Genomic DNA, 20,321 nt, shown 5'->3' with positions numbered 1-20,321 from the left:
AGCTGGTCAGCATCCAAGAACAGCACACCATAGTATCTTTGGTAATGCCTAAACTAGCAGGAATTTTCTATTAACTGACTGTGGTGGTGCATTGCTTTCCCCTCTCCCCTGGACCACTCTACGATCTCAGAAATTCCAGCTAGGCCCTGACCTTTGTGTAATGAGCTGGATGGTTAAGCATCCCTTGACAGTACCAGGAACTCTCGCATGGCTAAGGCAGGGAACAGCACTGACTGTACCAGGCACTCGTTACCTGACCGAGGCGGGTAATGACAGCAAAAAAAAATGGGATGATCCCTCATTCCCTGACAGCCCTGGAGCACTCCTTATATGGATCGTAGCCCAAGTGGAACCATGGTTACCAAAATTCCATCATTTTACTAATGACTAAAGCCAATCATCTTGCAAACCTATAAACAGCGGTCCCAAGTGAGGCCCTCTGAGCTCTCCTGGACCTCAGAGGGCTGTGACCAGCATCTCCCTCCAAGTGGGACGCCTCTCAGAGTTTTCGCAAACTCTCCAGTTTGTGAAATTTTAGAGGACGGTGACCTGGGCTAAAACTCTCTCCTCCCTGACACTCAAACCTGGCCCATTGAGGAATGCTGAGACATTTGAAGTGAGTATTTTCACAGAACTCGAGGGGAATTTTTAACAGGTACCTTTGTATATATCTACAGTTTTATGTCTGTGTGCGTGCACATGTAAATCAATCTGTATTCAAGCTATAGTTGTGATTAGCTCACTTTGTAGATCTCAAAACTAATCCATTATTAAGTGTTGCTAAAATCTTATGATTTACCTCAAACCATGAATGAACGTCAAATTGCTGCTAAATACACATAATCCTTTAGATAAAACCCATTGACCAAGTCTGGGACTAGGGTTAGGCCCAGCTGCACCTAGACTCCTCTCTGAGAAGGAGTTTAGAAAGCAAGGGGGTCTATTCCAAACCTCGTGACTCAACAGGAGTATTTCTTTATTCCTTGTACCCTCTCTTTTCCTTTAGACATAAACTGTTGACCAAGTCTGTATTCAGCCACAACTAAACTCCTCTTTGAGAAATTTAGAAAGCAAGGGAGTCCATTCTGAACCTCGTGATTCAATGGGAGGGTCTTCCCTATTCTCTACCCCTTTTATTTCTCCATGCTCTCTCTCTCTGTATAAATCTTTCTGAATTGATTCTAATTTTACTTTCCTTTGTATGTTTTAGTAAGTAGTAGAGTGAGCCTTGCCATTGAATTCTGTTAAGTCACATTTTTAGAAACTTCTATTAAAATCGCTTTTACCAATACCCTTGATGGTGATTCTTTAAGTGGCCTAAACCACTCATTCGTGACACTGGCATATTCCATAATCTAGCCTTCCTGTTACATGGGTCTAGCTTCCAAATAGACCTCTAGGGAAAAATACAGAAACCCCCCCCACCACCACTTGGCTTTAATAGAACTTTTCCACTTGCTTTACTTTGCTTCCAATGACTATGCAAGCATGTAAACATGTCTCATACCTGTGGTCTGCCAGTGAAACTTGCTGCAAATAGAAAAAATGAAAGCAAGTTAGAAATTTACATGATTCTGCATCTTGGCAGTTTAAAAACAAAGGCAGTGTCAGGAAAATATGTACTAAAGAAGAACAGAAAGACTCCTATCTTAAAAAAATAAACATTTAACGAAGTGTGTTTTAACGGTCTATACATAACTTTATTCACAAATTTACTTTTCTTCTAAAAAAGTTATAGTATTACAAATATGTAGACGACATGAGTTGCTCCTTTTTCACCACTTGCAACCATATAGATCTACGAGTGCTGTATTATAATACCATCTGTTCAAAATACTCTGTTCTGGAACTCACTTGGATGCAAAGGCAAGAATTCTGCCCAATGTTACGCACCTGCCGAGTTCTGAGGACCAACCTCATAAACAAGGAAGGAAAAGAGGCATTATATCCATTATCAAAGGATCTGGGGACCAAAACCAAACCCATTAAGAGCAGTGCTGGCCTTACTATATGAATAATTGCTTCATAAGGGATATTCGGAGTAAGTAGAAATACTGATTTTGAGATTAATTATAACTTGAAACCCAAAAAACCAAATATAGCAAAGAAGGCAACTGGCTTTATTTTACAGTCAAGATGGGATAAAAATAATCTACATAAGGCTCAGATGCTAGTAACTGTCCTTAATGACAGTGCGCCCAAGGTAGGAGAGACCACTAGTGATGAGGGGGTGAAAAATAGCTTTTGTTTCTTTGTTTACATGGACATGATATATTGAACATGAGGGGTGTTCTAGTAAAATTTACCTTGGGTATCATTAAAAAACGGTAAGGATATTATTTTTTTAAGGTTAGGAATACAGGGATGCTTTTAAAACAGATTGACTAGGGAGCCCGTGGAGTCATTAGAAGTCTTACAGAACAGGTTAGACAATTGTCCATCCAGAAAGACAGATCCATCTCAAATGGCCACAGAGAAAGATGGTGGACTAGATGGTCTATCATGGTCCTCCCTAGCAAAACTCACAGAGTTTAATGCACTCTGTTGCGAAGGCCAGACTAATAATCCTCGTTCCAGGCTTCTAAAGCCGTATATGAATCTTACATGGTTAAAAAAAATATACTCCTAGTAAATCTCCCAAGTAAGAGATATTATATAGAATGATTGAAGAAGAGCAAACATAACTAGTACCTACTAATTGGGGCATGCTGGTTTGGCTTGATTTCTGCAGCAGCGTGTCAATCACAAAGGGAAAAATCACATGAAATTTGGAACTGTGACTTCTTTTAATATTAAATGCTCGGAAATTATTCACAATATGAAAGGATGTGGGGCCACGGTTTTCACTTGCAGTCCCCTCCTGCCTCATTTGGGATATTGTTTTACGGATATTGGATTTTTTTCCTGTGTTTCCTGGTAGCAGAGAGCAGACATCATTATCAAGCTTGCCTCGACACAGGAATGCAAGGGAGTATTTCTGCAAATTTGCTGTAAATTCATTTGGGCCAAATGTGCAGTAGCTGCTATACTGCTTATACATGCAAGACAGGAATTTTCAAAACCAAGAACTGGTACTTGACTTGCATTTTCTACTGGTTTGTATACATACACACACTTGAGTTGTGCTGAGTAGCTCCACTAGCTGTTGATTTCAAGAAAGGATTCTCCTTAGAATCAAATCCTTAATTTGCAAAGCAAGGGGCTCTGAACTATTGAACTCTGAAAATCTCAAAGGACAGCTGAAACAAAACCTGTTTTGCTAGATGCTAATTTGTTTTCTCAAAACGTGCAAAGTGCATCTTCTGTGATGCAGTCCTTCGCAGCCAAGCAATGTACGTACAAAAGATAAAAGGGGTATTTTAACAGGGTTCACCGAGTTTATGAACTAGAATAGAGTTCAATCTCAATGCTTCCAAAAGGACTGGGCATAACACCCTCCCTCTCACTTGTGCCTTTTAAAACTGACCATCATTATTACACTTCATTTGAAAGAACTGTTGAAAGTTTAAGAATATATCAAAGTTTTCACTACTGTTTTTCTAAGGCAAAAGAGCTGAAAGTGAAGATATATATGTATGCATGTATTTAAAAAACCCAAAATACATGAAGAACAAAGTTGCCACTTCACCTCCCCTGCCAAAACCAACAATCTGTATGAAATACTGCTGGAACCAAAGAGATAGCTCCTCACTCTTGTAAGTGCAGTGACACTCTAGAAGGAACAGGATCAGTGGAAATCTATGTCAGCTGATATATGTAAGCTATGCATAGGAAACTAATTGGTTTTCCTTTTGATCTCCCTTTAATAGACACTAAATAAAATATCAACCTTCAATGCATTTAAGCAGGGAAAGGTGTTATGCGCTGTGTTAACAGCTATTTCCTCTGGCCAATTAGTTGAATAACTAGTTCAATAGTTAGTTCAGCCCGTCAGGATTGGGCTATGGTCCCTCCTGTTGCCTAAGGCTTTTTTTTTTCAAGTTTTATTAGAGAAACAGCATTCAGAATTTCTGAATCCACATTCACTTAAGTTCTACAGAAGGTTTCTATCAGCAGCTAATGAGATTCTAGGTCTCTTTTCCCTTATGTGGGCACAGCTGAAAATTCCATGTGGAGCTCTAGGGTTTTCTTATAGTGAATCACTTCCACTTAAAACATGAGAACGTTTATTTACCTTCACAAATAGTGTCTATTGAGGAACTTTAAAGAACAGAATTATGTAGCTTGCATATCTTGACAAGAAATCTCATCAGAGAGGAGATTTTTTTCCCTAGTCAATACCACAAGAATGACTTTTTTCTTCAAAAGACGGCCTCAAATTCAATACTATTCTCAGAGACATATTTTGTTACACTTACAGCAGCAAGCTGGAAATGTGCTGTTGATTTGCTCCATAACATCTGTTAGATCTGTGTTGGTATCATGAGGTGGAACTAACAAGTCATCTGCAGATACGACAAAGAAGAGCAATGAATTTAGTAACGAGAGGAGCGGGGGAAAAAAAAAAAAAGGACAACAACATTCTGAAAGGCATTCTCATCCAACCTTCCAGTTAAATACTCCTTTATATTTCAAGGGAAACCACTACCTGAAGCCTTTGTAACTTAATGTGCAGGATCTGTCACTGATAATTGCCAGTCTTGGGACAGAAGGTGAAAGTTACATTATTGATTTGCAGCAGAACTCATTTCTCTTTTAATAAAGCTTAACCATTGCACCCAAGATTTAACCAGAAGAAATTGCCAAGAAGGAGCAGTATATAAGAATTTACAGTTAAAATAAATAAAAGGTTTACAAGATGAGGGAATTATACTCAGTAGCTGCTGAATTAAAATTCTGTTCCATTTTCAGATGATTTGTCATGTAACTTTCAGAGCAAATACACCATTCTTTTTCTGAAAAAAAAATCCATTTATCTTTTAGATGGTTTTTATTCCATGTGCACCAGCAATTTCACTAGTGTTAAAATCCTCCTTGCCATTTTTAAAAAAAATGCTGCTTAAAATTAGCCAAGGGAATGGTTAAGGAATACAACTGGCTCTGTTCCTGGCAGTGTCATTAGACAGCATCTCTCATAAATCTACCATTGCATTAAATCAGACTCAAAGTACCACCATGTGTTTCCAGATAAATTAAAGTAAAAACACATGTCAATGCTGAATGAAAACTTTTCAGTATGCAAGAGAATATTTTTCCTGTTTTCCACAGAAATTAAAAAAAATTTTAACGTATAACACAAAGGCTTGAAAACAAAAACAGTGAGGAAATTGAACTTAAGATAATTTGAGGAAAATCTTTTCTTTTTTCCCCTAATTTTGAGCATTCAATGGTCTGTAGTTATTTCTGCTAATTCCCAGGGGAATTAATGAGTTCTGATACTGCAGAACTTAAAATAATCTTTCAAGAGAGAAATCCCCTCATGTGCAGAGACTGTACACTTAAATACTCAATAATTCCTAAAGCTGTGAAGTCAGTGAGGGGTGGGGTCATCAAAATACCAGGATAAGCAGAGGATACACAAGAATTTTTAAAGGAGCCATCAGGAAGCTTCGATTTTGGACATTTGTTCCTGTATCTGACAGATTACTTGGGTGTATGTGTGTACTGTAGGAAAAACAGCTCTTGCCTATTTCAGTCCAATGGAATCTGGTTCCCCCTTCAGTGAGGATGGATTTGCCCAATAAATTCATTTGCTCAAAATGGATGGGACCAAGGAGTCTATTGACAGAAATCCATAATTCAGAGTCACATGGATTCTTGTGATACCGCAGCTGTTTGCAATTGTGGTGAAGGAACAGCTCAAGCTGCAGTAAGTCTTGTTCCCAGTAGCATCACAAAGATCATTTCCTTTTTATTTATAAATCTTTTCAGAAAGATACCAACAAACCCATTCAGTAGTCACCTATAGGCTCACGCAGCACATTATCTGATCAAAACACTTACCTGTCTGATGAAACTGTGAGCTTGTCTCTTGCTCGAGCGGGTAGCTGAGGGCAGAGTGCTGGGGCGAAGCACACGGGGAGGCGCCATTAACCCGTGAGTCTGACTCGGGCTACGTTAAAGACAATAATACCCAAATTTAGATAAACTGTATATACAGAATTTAAGTGTGGGCTTGTATGCAGTCATCCCCCTCCTTTCCTTTTTTATGCGCTCTTTCTTATTTGTTCTCCAAACTACTGCAAATTGGCTTAGGTCTACACAAGCGTTAGGGGGGAAAAAGCCAAACCAACAACTTGTTAAAAGAAAATTTAGACTTAAGTGTAATTCTTATGAGACTCCCGTTGATGGTCTTGTTAAAAACAATGTTCTGTTGTGGGCATGCACCATAGAAACATTTTATGTACAACCCAAACAGTCTGCCGAGGCTCTCAGTCCAGCTACGCAGAAAGACTACACAATGGGATTATATGTACAGATATACACATACATACACACATAACATAGAGGACATTCAGCTAAGGTCCCCTAAGAAGCTTTACTAGGATGACTGATCATGCTTAGAAACAATTGTTCAATCATGAACAGTTTTGCAAAACTCCTTCACAACCAAGCCGAGTGAAGACACAAGATTCAAGAGAACTTTGTTAAATCTAAGAAGTGGTAGCTAGCCATCAGTCCTGCTGACACTGCTTCTCAGTAGTGTGGACACCAAATTTGCAGGAAAACTATGTACTATATAATCTCCAGAAAATTATGAGAAGGAACCCATATAATTTGAAAACTGTGTTGTAAGCAAGCCTTTCTGGACTCTTAAATTCACATGAAGAATCAAACACATAAGTTCTATATTACAAGTAGTTGTAACCATGTATGTGCTTGAGATTATGTATAAGTATACATATATGGACACAAAATAAGAAGAGACCATAAGACTTCTTCACTATAACAGCTCAGAAATATTGGAATGGGCCTTGTTCAGGCATTTTTTTTTCATCTCTTCCTTCTTTCTTGTAAGAAATCCTTTGAGGAAGAGAGTAGTAATACAGTATTTGAGCTCCAGAGTGATAGTTCTGAAAAAACAGAAGCACATGAAACAGAATTTACATCTGAGGCAGTTACAGAATCTTAGCTGAAATGGTTGCCCCTATCATTTATCTTTTTGATTGAAAATAACAAATTACTTCCAAACAGCCTAAAGAGCAGATTATTTAAGTAAATCTGTCAAAAGCAGATACAGAAGTAATAAAAAAAAAAAATCATTACTTTTAAGATCTTTTTGAAACTGCGACTGAACAAGTACCTAGAACAGCTATGAGACTTGATGCAAAGAGGTAATACACAGAATGGCAGTTAATTTGTGCACAAGTTTCCTCCTTTGCAGCTCACAGTCTTAAGTGCGACATTAAATTTTTTGAGACAACTTCCAGCTTAAAAAAAAAAAAATAAAAAAAAAAATCTTCAACAACACTGAAGATTGTTGAACAATGAAAGATACTTTTTCTTCCATACACAGTGATGAGAAATATAAGGAAATGTTTCCTCAAGCAAATCTTTTTTTCTCCTCCAAATCTCATCTCTCTTTCAGCATAACAATACCAACTTCCAGCTTTGACTAAAAGAATAGATCAAGAAATATTGCTATGCATATAGAAGACAAAGAAAGATGGCAATGTGTTCAAGCCAGCCAAGGATTTTACCATCGAGACACTCCTATGAATAGTGAATGCCTATCAAGCAGTTAAGTAATTTGCTATTCAGTATCAGGCTTCCACCTAGCTACAGGGTTAGGTAAAATGAGTGTGGTGATTTTAAATAGGCCAAGCCTGGGGTAACTAACTCCAGGTAATTCTGTAGAGGCAGGAACCTCTGTTCAAGAAGAGGTTAGAGCTATAATGGCAAAGAGGTGATGCAAACTCTCCAAGGGTTAAGAGTTAGTTCAGCTACAGAACAAGACGACTAACTCCAGCAGCAGAGTAGCTGCTTGCCCACCCCCCAAACAGATGGAGAGAATTTGAATCATCCAAAATGCAAACTTGCACCTGGACTAGATCTCTGTCCCTCTTTAAGCAGTAACTGCGGACAAGTGGTGCAGAGATGACTGAGGAAGGAAAATCAGTGCTGGACTTGATACAAAACTGCAGTACAGCAACACATAGGCTAGATCAAGGATAGCAAGGCACTATAAAGTCAAGATTAATTAGGATAGAAAGGGAGATGCCTGCAAACTTAAATGATGAGTTAGTAGTGAAGGTTATTTAGTACCACTTAGGACTGCTATTGCACATGACAAAAAACCCTTGCAGAGCACGAGGACTCTAACAGTGGATAAACTGAGAGCAAACAAAACATACTTGGAATACTTTACACTGATGGTGTTACAGAACATATATTGCTGCAGCAGTCAGAATGAAATATTGCAGTTGTATTAAAAAAAAACCAAACACCAAAAACCCCCCACATCTCCTCCTAATCAGAGGACAGTGTCTGATTACTTAATTTTCATTTAAATATACTGATAAATGTTACACGACATAGTTACAGTGACAGCAATAACAAGAAAAGCCAAAACAATCCAAAACCCTCTTCCAAAATCAGGACGATACAGTTAAGCCAATGAAAAGTGGGGTTCAGAGCAGAAAGGGAAGGATTCTGGTAGCAGCATAAATGCCTTAATATAGAATCAGATACTGAAAAACATTAAATGCAAAATAATTGAGGCTATAGCTGCATGTATTTACATGATTTAACAGTTTTACTGGGAGAGAACCTGAGAAAAAAAAAATGTAGAAAATCATGTTCTACTTCCAGCTGCATAACATCTACAAAATCTGATTACTTCCATCATCAACCCCCTTCAAGCATCATGAAGTTCATGCCTTCTTATTCAAAACAACCCAGCAAACAACCCTTAAGCCAGAAACCATAAGAAAGTAGCCCTAGATGTTACTATATGAATAAATAAAAGCAGAGAGATTGAGTACACTTCTATAGGGATGAGGGAGAGGTTTCCCACTCCAGTTTCTGGGAGTTTTCAAACTTCTTTTTAGGCAAAATCAAATAAAGATACAAAGGGACAGATAACTTCTTCTCCAGAAAACTCTGAAATTGAGGGATTTTTCTGTATTACAGTAGTTTTTAAAGCATTTTTAAAGGAGATATTTATTTTAACCAATTTTGATCTACAGTGCCTTATTTCACTGTGCCTCCTGCTGGTGTCTTTCCCAAAGAATAGCCTGAAGAGTTCTGTGGCTTAATGGATAGATAAAACACACCCATTCTTCCCTTGACTTCTGTTGTTCTTGTTAAAAAAAAACAAAATGCCCCTCCTCCCCCCAAACTCTGAATCACAGAGAACCTCAAAAAGGCCAATTCCCTTTCCACATGCGTTACAGATGTTTCTTCCTGTTCCAGACTTACCCTCCCAGCCACAAATGAAACAAAGTCTCTTCTGCTCTTTTGGTAAAGCTGCTCTGCTTTCAGTTGCAGAGAGAGCTGCAGTCCCTATTTACAGTGTCTTAGAGTCTGATCCTATAGCCATTGATAGATGATTTTAGCTCCCATTAACTTCAATATCAAATCCAATATGAAAACTCTATTCAGTAGCTCAGACAAGCAGAGAAAAATCCAAGCAGACTTTAAATGCCCTTCATAATAGATCTGTCTTCTACTTTGCACATGCAGTATCTAAAAGGGCTGAAGAAAGAAAAGTGAAAATGGATTCTTTATTTTTTCTCTATATGATTAACATGTTGGTATCAAAGTTGTCATAGGCCAGTTTTGTTTCACCTTCCTCTTTGGCACTATAATCAATCAGGCAGACAAAAATGACAACATCGTGTGACAGCCACCAACCCTTTGGACTTGCTAAAATAAAAATGGTATGGTAGCCTCAGAATTGTGGTCTGAAGTAGGCAAATGTGGAGTGAGGATGCATGCATATTTCTGCTAAAGGTGCTCCCTAAAGAATATCTTAGAATGCTCTCATCTAGATTAAACAGTTACTACAGGAAAGTTTCTAAGTTTCATTAATTCTCTGCTCAAATATCTGTATGTAGATAGACTCGCTCCACATATTTTAGAGAAAGAAGTCCCTTTATTTTAGATTCAGTGGCAAGTTATTAACCCAAACAAAAGTCAGGAGGCTGAGTGGAGAAGGGAAATGGAGAGACTTGATGCTGACAGAAGAGAGAAACAGAGATAGCATAGAATGCCAGTCACAGCAAAGAAATTGCTGTAAAACAGTTGTGTCCTTTAATACCAGTAATTATTACTACAGGAATTACAGAGTAGTTCTATATTTTGACATTGGGACTTATGAGAATCTTCCACCCAAATCATCCATCTCATTAATGAGAAAAGGTATGCCTTATATCCACTAAAAAATAATTGGGACAGCCAATAAAAGCAAAAGATAAATATACTTAGATACTCAGTTTGCTTCTGATAAAGTTCTTCCTCAAGCATTGAAAGAGGTAAAGACTTTCATAGACTGTGAATGGCCTAGGTGACAGAAAAAACAAACATGCTGAAGAGTGGTCATTTTTTCAGGAAGTTAAGGGGTCAATAATGGGATTCAGTGATGCTTCATAATTGTATTAATGTCAAAATAAAGACATTCCAAAGAACATATACTAAAAATACGAATTATTTACAGTTTCTGAATCCCCTTCAGGGGAGTAGCTTCAGCATCCTTGGAGACAGCCTGCAAAAAATCTGCTTAGTGGCAGGTCAAAAAACTCCTGCTAAATAAACTAAGGATGCATATAGAAAGGCATATCAAAAAGTCACAGATACTTTATAAAAGCAATAATGCGGACCTTCTCATATATAATTGACTTTGTACCAGTCCCTCCATTAAAAGATAGAGGAGAAAAAGGAACAGCTTTGGGAAAGTCAGCCAGTGAAACAAACAAAAAAATTGTCTTATCACTGTGATGAGAGTATTATCTACAGCAGGAACTTATGCCATTTTGATACCTGGTTTATGCGGTCTGTTTCTTGGCTTAGTTAAATCCTCTAGTACATACATGCAGTCACCTGACTCATGGAAGGCAGGAATCATTTGCCTTACTGGACTCCGACCCAAATGTAACTATTAGTTAGGAGGAAACATTCATACAAATTTCTCTTTATCATTCAAGATTCCATGCATACACAGAATCATGCACAGAATCATTAAGGCTGGAAAAGACCTGTAAGATCATCAAGTCCAACCATCAAACCAACGCCACCATGCCCACTAAACCATGTCCTGCAGTGCCACGTCTACACGTTCCTTGAACACCTCCAGGGATGGTGACTCCACAACCTCCCTGGGCAGCCTGTTCCAATGCTTCACCACTCTCTCCATAAAGAATTTTTTCCTAATATCCAGCCTGAACCTCCCCTGGCGCAACTTGAGGCCATTTCCTCTTGTCCTGTCACTCGTCACTTGGGAGAAGAGACCAACACCCACCTCTCTGCAACCCCCTTTCAGGTAATTGTAGAGAGTGATAAGGTCTCCCCTCAGCCTCCTCTTCTCCAGGCTGAACAACCCCAGCTCCCTCAGCTGCTCCTCATAAGACTTGTGCTCCAGACCCCTCACCAGCTTTGTCACCCTTCTCCGGACACACTCCAGCACCTCAATGTCCTTCTTGTAGTGAGGGGCCCAAAGCTGAACACAGTATTCGAGGTGCAGCCTCACCAGCACTGAGTACAGAATCACAGAATCATTAAGGTTGGAAAAGACCTGTAAGATCATCAAGTCCAACCATCAACTAACACCACCATGCCCATTAAACCATGTCCCACAATGCCACGTCCACACGTTCCTTGAACACCTCCAGGGATGGTGACTCCACCACCTCCCTGGGCAGCCTGTTCCAGCGTTTCACCACTCTCTCAGTAAAGAAATTTTTCCACAGTATTCGAGGTGCGGCCTCACCAGCGCTGAGTACAGGGGCACGATCACCTCCCTACTTCTGCTGGCCACACTGTTTCTGATACAGGCCAGGATGCCGTTGGCCTTCTTGGCCACCTGGGCACACTGCTGGCTCATATTCAGCCGGCTGTCGACCAACACCCCCAGGTCCTTTTCTGCAGGGCAGCTTTCCAGCCACTCATCCCCAAGCCTGTAGCGTTGCATGGTGTTGTTGTGGCCAAAGTGCAGGACCCGGCACTTGGCCTTGTTGAACCTCATACAATTGGCCTGGGCCCATCGATCCAGCCTGTCCAGATCCCTCTGCAGAGCCTTCCTACCCTCAAGCACATCAACACTCCTGCCCAACTTGGTGTCATCTGCAAACTTGCTGAGGGAGCACTCTATCCCCTCATCCAGATAGCTGATAAATGTATTAAACAAGACCGGCCCCAAAACCGAGCCCTGGGGGACTCCGCTTGTGACCGGCCACCAGCTGGATTTCACCCCATTCACGACTCTCTGGCCGTCCAGCCAGTTTTTAACCCAGCGAAGGGTACACCTGTCTAAGCCACGAGCCACCAGCTTCTCCAGGAGAATTCTGTGGGAGACAGTGTCGAAGGCTTTACTAAAGTCCAGGCAGACAACAGCCACAGCCTTCCCCTCATCCACTAGGCAGTCACCTGGTCATAGGAGGAGATCAGGTTGGTCAAGCAGAACCTGCCTTTCATGAACCCGTGCTGGCTGGGCCTGATCCCTTGGGTGTCCTGCACATGCCCTGTGAGCACCCCGGATCCTCCTTCTGGCACTTCTTGTAGATGGGCGTCACATTGGCAAGCCTCCAGTCATCTGGGACCTCCCCCGTTAACCAGGACTGTTGATAAATGATGGAGAATGGCTTGGCACGCTTCTCCACCAGCTCGCTCAGCACCCTTGGGTGGATGCCATCAGGCCCCATAGACTTGTGAGTGTCCAGGTGGCATAGCAGGTTGTTAACTGCTTCCTCCTGGATTATGGTGAGTTTATTTTGCTCTCCATCCTTGTCTTCCAGCTCAGGGAGCTGAATACCCTGAGGATACCTGGTCTGGCTATTAAAGACTGAGGCAAAGAAGGCGTTAAGTACCTCAGCCTTTTCCTCATCCTTGGTGACAATGTGTCATCCCCACCCCCCCCACCCCCCATCCAGTAAAGGATGGAGATTCTCCTTGGCTCTCTTTTTGTTATTAATGTATTTGAAAAAACATTTTTTGTTATCCCTTACAACTGTGGCCAGATTGAGCTCTAGCTGGGCTTTTGCCTTTCTAATTTCCTCTCTGCATGACCTAACGAGATCCTTGTACTCTTTTTCAGTTGCCTGCCCCTTCTTCCAAAGGTGATAAACTCTCCTTTTTTTCCTGAGTACATGATACAGTACAGTACAATCTAACATCTCTAACAACACCTTGTAGATGTTGCTGCTATTATTTTTATAATCTAGATGTGCATATGCTGACTTCAAAAATACTCAACATTTCTTCCCCCAACAAAGAAACCCTACAATCTCTAGCTACTGACATTTGCCAAAAGGCTCTTGCCTTCAGCATTACTTGGGCATAGACCATTTTGCTGTAGCTTATTGGTCTAAACATGCTACTCAAGAGGAACTGGATTTTTAATGGAATTAATTTCTCCTTTGAATTTTTGACATATCTTTGGCCATCTGTCTTTGGCATGCTAAGAAAGGTTTCAGTGACTAACCATGACAACAAATAAACAAGTTATTTATGGAAAGATTGGAAAACTGAAGTCAAATACAGGGTGCAACTGGCACCACTACTGGAGTAGGGTATATATTTTCTTCCCCCTGCTTTTTAATTCATGAAAAACTATTGCACTTGTTTGTGTTATTCTCCATATTTCATAAGTTACTATGATCGCTCCAGCACTTGTAATCATCTTGTGTTCATTTGACTTTCACCATGGCTTATACTAGAGGATAGGAAAAAATCTCTCTTCATCCTAGAAATGACCGAGTGCAACAGACAAAGCTAGTGTGGTGAAATATCTGCAGTAGAATTCCATCACCTTTGTTCCACCAAGAAATCAATGCAGAAACAACATAGCGAAAAGACAGCAGTGTACATCTACCTGCTCAAGTAGCTGCCGTAGCCGGTGAAGCTGAGACTCCAATTGCTTATTGTGGTCTTCCAATATTTGCATCCTTGCTTCCAGGCGGCCTTTATGTTGCCTCAGGAGTTTAGCTTCAGCAATGAGCTCGGCATCTTCAGAAGCATGCTGAGGTAACACAGCGGAGTCAGGAGGTGATGCAAGAGGGTTTATTCCTCTCCGAAGATGTTGCTCCTTTAGTTGCTCATATTCTATCTGCAGACTCCTGGTATATTGAACAGAGGAGGAGAATGATGACTTAATCAAACAAACTAAAATAAAAAATGTCCTTAGGTCAAATGATGCTATCATCACCTCCAACTACAGAACCCAAGAGCTCATACAAAGACAATGTCTTGACTTGTCGTTTATGGGAAAAAAACATAAAACAATAAAGTAGAGGTGAAACTAAGGTATTTTATCACAAACCCAACCTATTCTACCTAACAGAGTCAGGCTATGCATGACATACGTCTTGATTGATTTTTTTTTTTTTTTTGACTCCTAGGTCCATCTCTTCTCGTCTCCAACAACTGTACATGCATGCATGTCCAACAGCTGTACATGCACGGCTCAAACAGCAATGAGGTGACAATTCAGACACCAGGTAGGATGATTATGATACCTTTGCTCTTCCTCGAGATCAGCTATGATGCGCTCCAACTCTCCTCTTTCTTCCTTCTCCACTGACTTGAGTATCTGAGCAGGACTCTGTGGCTGACTTGCAGGCGACTCTCCTCCCAGCGTCTGACAATACTGCTGGATAAGGGCATGCTCATCCTCTCTAGAGCAATAAAACAACACAGATCAAGACTGAGCAGTAAAACATTTATTATGTGAGCAAACATCTTTGTCAAGCTGAGGGGTTTTGTTTGTTTATGAAAAAGGAATAAGAGAGCAGGAAATAAGCCTGCAGGATATGTATATAAGTGTCAGAGGTGTCTCAGCAAATTGTATTAAAATTTTTATGAGTTGTTTCTAAAAATATATACTGCAAAAAGCCACATAAATATACAACGCACTGGAAAAAGAAGATTGATCTGTAGTAGTGTAAAAGACCAGTTTAATGTATGCATAAAGAACAAATACTGATGGTGGTTTGAAAATAGTGAAAGCAAGAATCTGAGATAATATAAACCAAAAATGACTGATCTGAAATGCCTTAAAAATAAATAAAACCAAAGAAACTTTTTTTTTTTTTTTACCATAAATAAGTGACATTTTTAATATTCTTTAGGAGATAATTTTGGTGTGGTCAATTTACCTAATAAAATTAGAGAGAAAAAATCCCCACAGAATTCTTCAAGAAGTCATAGAGTAATGAATCATCAAGTATCTATCTAACACTGTGCATTGCACAAAGGGACTGACAGTGCTGCAAAAATAGTGCTGTAGGTTTTGAATTAGCATTGTATTTCCAGCTTTTTTTTCTAGTTTTGATATACACATGTGATACCTTGAAACTCTTCAAGGGTAGCAGATCTCCTCCTCCTTACAGATTCAGGGATAGAAATAAACTGTAACACTGTCCTCCTCTTGACTCGTATAGAAATTACCTTCTGGTAAGGAGACACAGAAGTCCTGACACTTTCAATTATGCTATAAGTTTTTTGCTTTTGTATAGGTGTGCCTTTCTTCCTCAGTTGCTGGCTTTTCTCCATAAGTAAAGTCAGATGCATAGAAAGTGAAGGATACCATGTCCTAAAAATAGTTATCTTGCTTGCTTACTCAAGAAGGATAAATCAGCAGCAGAAAAACATATACTATTCATGTTTTTAAGAGAGAAATTGCTGCACCAGTATGAATTCTGAAGAAAACCTTCATTAAATTCTCCTCTTTGTTTGACTACAAAACAGAGACTGCATACCTTATGATACTGTGAAGTACTGTCCCTACAAACTTTATCCTAAAGATCTTCTACAGTTAAAGCATGGTCAACAACAGAGAGAAAAAAACATGAGCAGTATCTTATGCGTATTCAGATATCATTTAGAAAAGAGACTTTTTAATATTAAAAATATTTCTTGTGCCGACCTTTTTCCTACAATTGTTGGAAAGAAGTAGCTATGAATTCTGGTATTAACTGATTGTGGTCTGACATAATGAAAAGTATCCTCAAGGACTGCCTTTGAAAGTATATACAAAAAATAGGAAGTTCATTATATGCAAAGTATTTATTTTCCAAGTAAAAGTGTAATGAAGCTTTTCAAGAGGCTTTTTTAAATTTCCTGTCAGTCAATTTAACATCTTTTATCACAAAAGATCCAAATGTACAGTCTCATTTGAATAAATAGTAAAAACAGTTATTTAGAAACGTATACTCTGGAAGAAACATAAGTTATTTCTGTGGTAACAAATAATCTATAAATAAACGCATGTACAAGTAAAACACATCAGGTGTTTTACAGGCCATGCACAAGGATTGGGGTTTTTCTCAGAAATAAATTCAAGCTCTTGGAGTAAAGGGAGCAAATGTGTGTGACAGGAACAAATGAGATTGGCAAACATACTGTTTATATAATGGAAGACCGTATTTTATCCTGCTGAACCAAGATTTTTTGGTAGCTCAGTACATCACTACCCATTTAAAAGCATCATCAGTATTAGGAGCAAGCCAAAATAACAACAGATTTAATAAAAACTGATTCCTGGTGTCTGTCTCTTTGAAAAGTACTTCTATCATGCAGTGAAGTGATTTGGTTCTTTATGGTACCACTTCAGACAACCTTTTTACTGAAGACTAATCCTATGGTAGAACAACACTGAACTATTTCTTCTCAAGGATAACTATTCACTATCTAGCCAAAGCTATCATGTGGTCTTCCACTTTCCGACTTGTCAATGAAATTTGAAAATCTAGACTATTACAATCAAACAAATGTGTATCAAGTAACACTATACGTAAAAAAACCCAAACCAAAACAAAAAAAATTATAGCCTGTGACAATTCTATCCACTTTAAAAGTTCATGGCATTCTATTCCACATAAGTTCATTTATGATATAAAGGTTAAAAACAGTCAGGTATGAAGACATCCTTCCACAGAGCTCTGGTGGCATATCACTTTCCTTCATCCTATCTTTTATGATTAACTAATGGTTTGCAGACAGTTTACTAGTAAAATTGAAAAAGGAACCTAATGAGCGAGTTCTTCCGCTTTTAACAATGAGTTGAAAGTTTAAAGGAAATAATATACATTCACTTATTTCTACTGTCTTGGCTGTAGTCAGTACTATACTCATGAGAAGAAATTACAATACTGATCTTCCCATGCAAACGAATAAATGTAACAAATTTTTCATTCAATACAGCTATATAATTAAAATATAATTGGGGTTGTATATGCATTTAAGTCCCTCAAAAATATAGGGGATATCTGACAGCGTTAGCTGAAAAAGAAACGGAACTGCTCCTTTTTTTTCCTTACCCGCAGCAAAAAGCCTGTAACTGCTTTCTCTTCTCCACTACTTGAGTGATCTCAGGGAAACCCATCATCACTTCCTTTGTTATTTTGCATTAGTCTAGTTAAAACTAAGGCAAATGCTAGTGCAGTTAATGAAGTTTGGATCAGGTCCTGATGTGATAATGAAAATCTCATAGTACTTCTCCACCCTGTAACAATCTTGATAAAAAACCCCCACCCCTTATAACTGAATTTTTGCAAAAGTGATGTAACCCCTTTTGGGGCTTCAAACTTGCGGTACATAACAGGGCTTCTACAGCCCTGAAAAACATGCAGAATCCCCTCACTGCAACCGAAACATCTGCACTAAGCCGGGAAGTGCTGGTGACTCAATGTCACATCTTCACTGAGCACAGAAAGAGGGTGTTAAAACAGACTAGAGAGAGAACACAATTTTATCATCCAGGTTTCAAAACACTGTTTACATGTTAATTTAAATGATACAGTATAACTACACATATAGCCTTCTTTTGTGCAAGGGTGTTGATGCTGTCAGGAAAGGTTCATATGATCAAGTAGTTTAGTCTGGTTATTTTAATTAGGCATCAAAAAGCTACTGTCTACATTTTAAGATGATGAATTAGTTTATAAACAACTATGTAGGTCATCTGAAATGGTTGGTTTTTTTTTTAAATAGTTCTCTGTAAAGCTGGATTTATTATCTTTATTTGAATTTATTAAATCTGCAATTCTGTCTAGATTTTACATTAGGTATACCCTCATTTTTAATAAGACTTATAAACCAACTAAAGAAGGCGTTTACCCAGTAAATGCTTAGATACTTTTGTCTGTATTGTGGTCCAGTAGGTGAGATCAACATAGCTAAATACAAATTGTTCAAAAAGGATTCCAGATAATTTTACAGTTTGGACTCCCAGTTATCCAGTCCACAGAAAATTTCATTTCCCTCCTCTCTCACTGGTTCAAAGTCTCAGAGTCTGCACAGGACAGACTGTGAATATTGATCGATCTTTTTTTAGGGATCACACCTTGCAACTGACAGAAGGCTTTTTCACATGCTGGAGGAAGTGCCTGACAAAAGATGTTTTCTGAAGGAAAAGTCTATTTTTACCATGTGTTTCACCTCTGGTCTGTCTTGCAAAATTACTGGTTGAAAAAACCTGAACCTTGAACCTGCACCAGCAGATCTCATGACTGTAATTAAGACAGATTCATTAGTAGCACAGGAGTCCTGGGCCAGGGCTTCACAATGACCTACAATATAAGGGAGTGACACATGCTCTACGGCACACAAAGGCTCATTTTGCGAATCTGGGACTCTCTTCTGCAGAATTGGTTGGAGATGGCAATCAGCAACCAAAATAAAAGCACAACATAAAAATAAATATCATCCCTTCTTGGTGGCTGTTCTCCTGAAGACCCTGCATGCTTCGAGAAAAAGCTAGAAGTACACAAAGTCCTTCAAGAGCAGAGGCTGCAGTTCCTTTTCAGCATTTCACCATAGCAGAAAGCAGTAAAAATGACATTCCAGGAGGTCAAACTTGAAAGAAGAACATCTCAAAGGAAAAGAACACCCCAACAAGGAAACATAGGGAAAATGGCCTTTGAAATATCCTATTCTCTTTATGGATATATATTATATATCAAGAGGTCTATTCCTCTTATATATCAAGAGGTCTATTCCAAAACATGCATAATGCATGGAGGAAGCAAGAGGCAAATAATGTTGCATACAACTTCCCTTGTATCAGGACTACACTGTGGAAAGAAAAATTCAGATTTCCTGACAGTCACTTTTCGTCAATGTATTATTCTATCTGATTAAGAAAACTGATTGTTAAATTAGATTTCAGATGGTAAGATGTGGGTATTTGTGATTCTTCTTCATTGATAATTTTCATTTTTCTTGTGGCTCTCATACTAAGCGCCTTGCATTCTAGTCCAAATAAAGTGTACCTTGACCTACTGATGCTATGAGAAATATGAGAACAAGGTTCGAGAAGGTACTCCAAAATGCTTTGTTTTTAACTTACTTGTTCTCCTAATTTTATCATCATGTGAAACTAAGTTCTCATTGTGACAAGATGCCTTTTAACCATTTACATCATGTCAAAGTATACAGGTACTACACACTAGGACTCCAGTTTGACTTACACCACATTGAGTGGCAGTGCCAGTTAAAAGTAACACTGGCCTTCTCTGCTTGTTCCTACTCCTGCACCTGAGTGCACAGCTCCCTAACAAATAAAATTTCAGGTATGTTCCAACTCTGCCTTCAGCTGAGTGTGAAGTGGCATCAACAGTGTTGCAGACATGAAGATGACTGGTAGTGAAGACATTAAACATTCACATTTATACAGAAATTATTTCTACTATGTCCAGTGCACTTAACTTCAGTATGGGCTAGATAGGATAGTGCGTACATTACAGGAAGAAGAGGGTTACATTCTTGTCCTATTTTCCTAACAATGTTTTTTTGTCTTTTCATTCTACTACACCATGGTTTGTCAAATTGTGAGGCATAGCTTTCTGTTAGGGACACTATTTATCATTCTTTATTGCAAAGTCTTCGTTTTTTCCTTATGCTCAACTTCACTTGTAAAGAGGCCAGTCTGCTTTAAGATATAGATGTTTTTGCATGAATTCAAGCCAAAGAAAATTCAGCACAACAGTCTAGCCTAAACATTTAGAACTCCCTAATGTATGGAGAAGATGGCATGAAGGAAGAACAAATATTTTTCCAATTCAGGAAAATGTGTTTTTTAATGGAATTCACATACCCAGAGGGAAGGGTTAGAAAAGCTTAGTTAGGGAGATAGAAGTCATAATGACATTCAAGACAACAGGTTAGTTAAAATCCAAAAAATTTCTTTGAAGAATGTTTTCTTAACTAAATGGCATATTGTAGAACAT

The 20,321-nt window shown here is 38.9% G+C and overlaps 1 protein-coding gene across 1 annotated transcript in view; it reads right to left on the bottom strand.

Annotated features, from left to right (window-relative positions):
• The window catches only part of UTRN (utrophin), a 359,477-nt gene that overhangs the window by 3,530 nt on the left and 335,626 nt on the right, over positions 1-20,321 (bottom strand). Inside the window, exons 70-74 of the mRNA XM_059833258.1 lie at positions 14,610-14,768; positions 13,967-14,210; positions 5,944-6,052; positions 4,359-4,445; positions 1,508-1,530 (exon numbers count right to left, since the gene is read on the bottom strand). Coding sequence (XP_059689241.1) covers positions 1,508-1,530; positions 4,359-4,445; positions 5,944-6,052; positions 13,967-14,210; positions 14,610-14,768 — 622 coding nt within the window. The remainder of the gene's footprint in view (positions 1-1,507; positions 1,531-4,358; positions 4,446-5,943; positions 6,053-13,966; positions 14,211-14,609; positions 14,769-20,321) is intronic.

This window comes from Gavia stellata, chromosome 2, assembly GCF_030936135.1.
Source record: "Gavia stellata isolate bGavSte3 chromosome 2, bGavSte3.hap2, whole genome shotgun sequence".
NCBI classification, from domain to species: Eukaryota; Metazoa; Chordata; class Aves; order Gaviiformes; family Gaviidae; genus Gavia; species Gavia stellata.
This window is presented reverse-complemented; position numbering and strand designations above follow the sequence as displayed.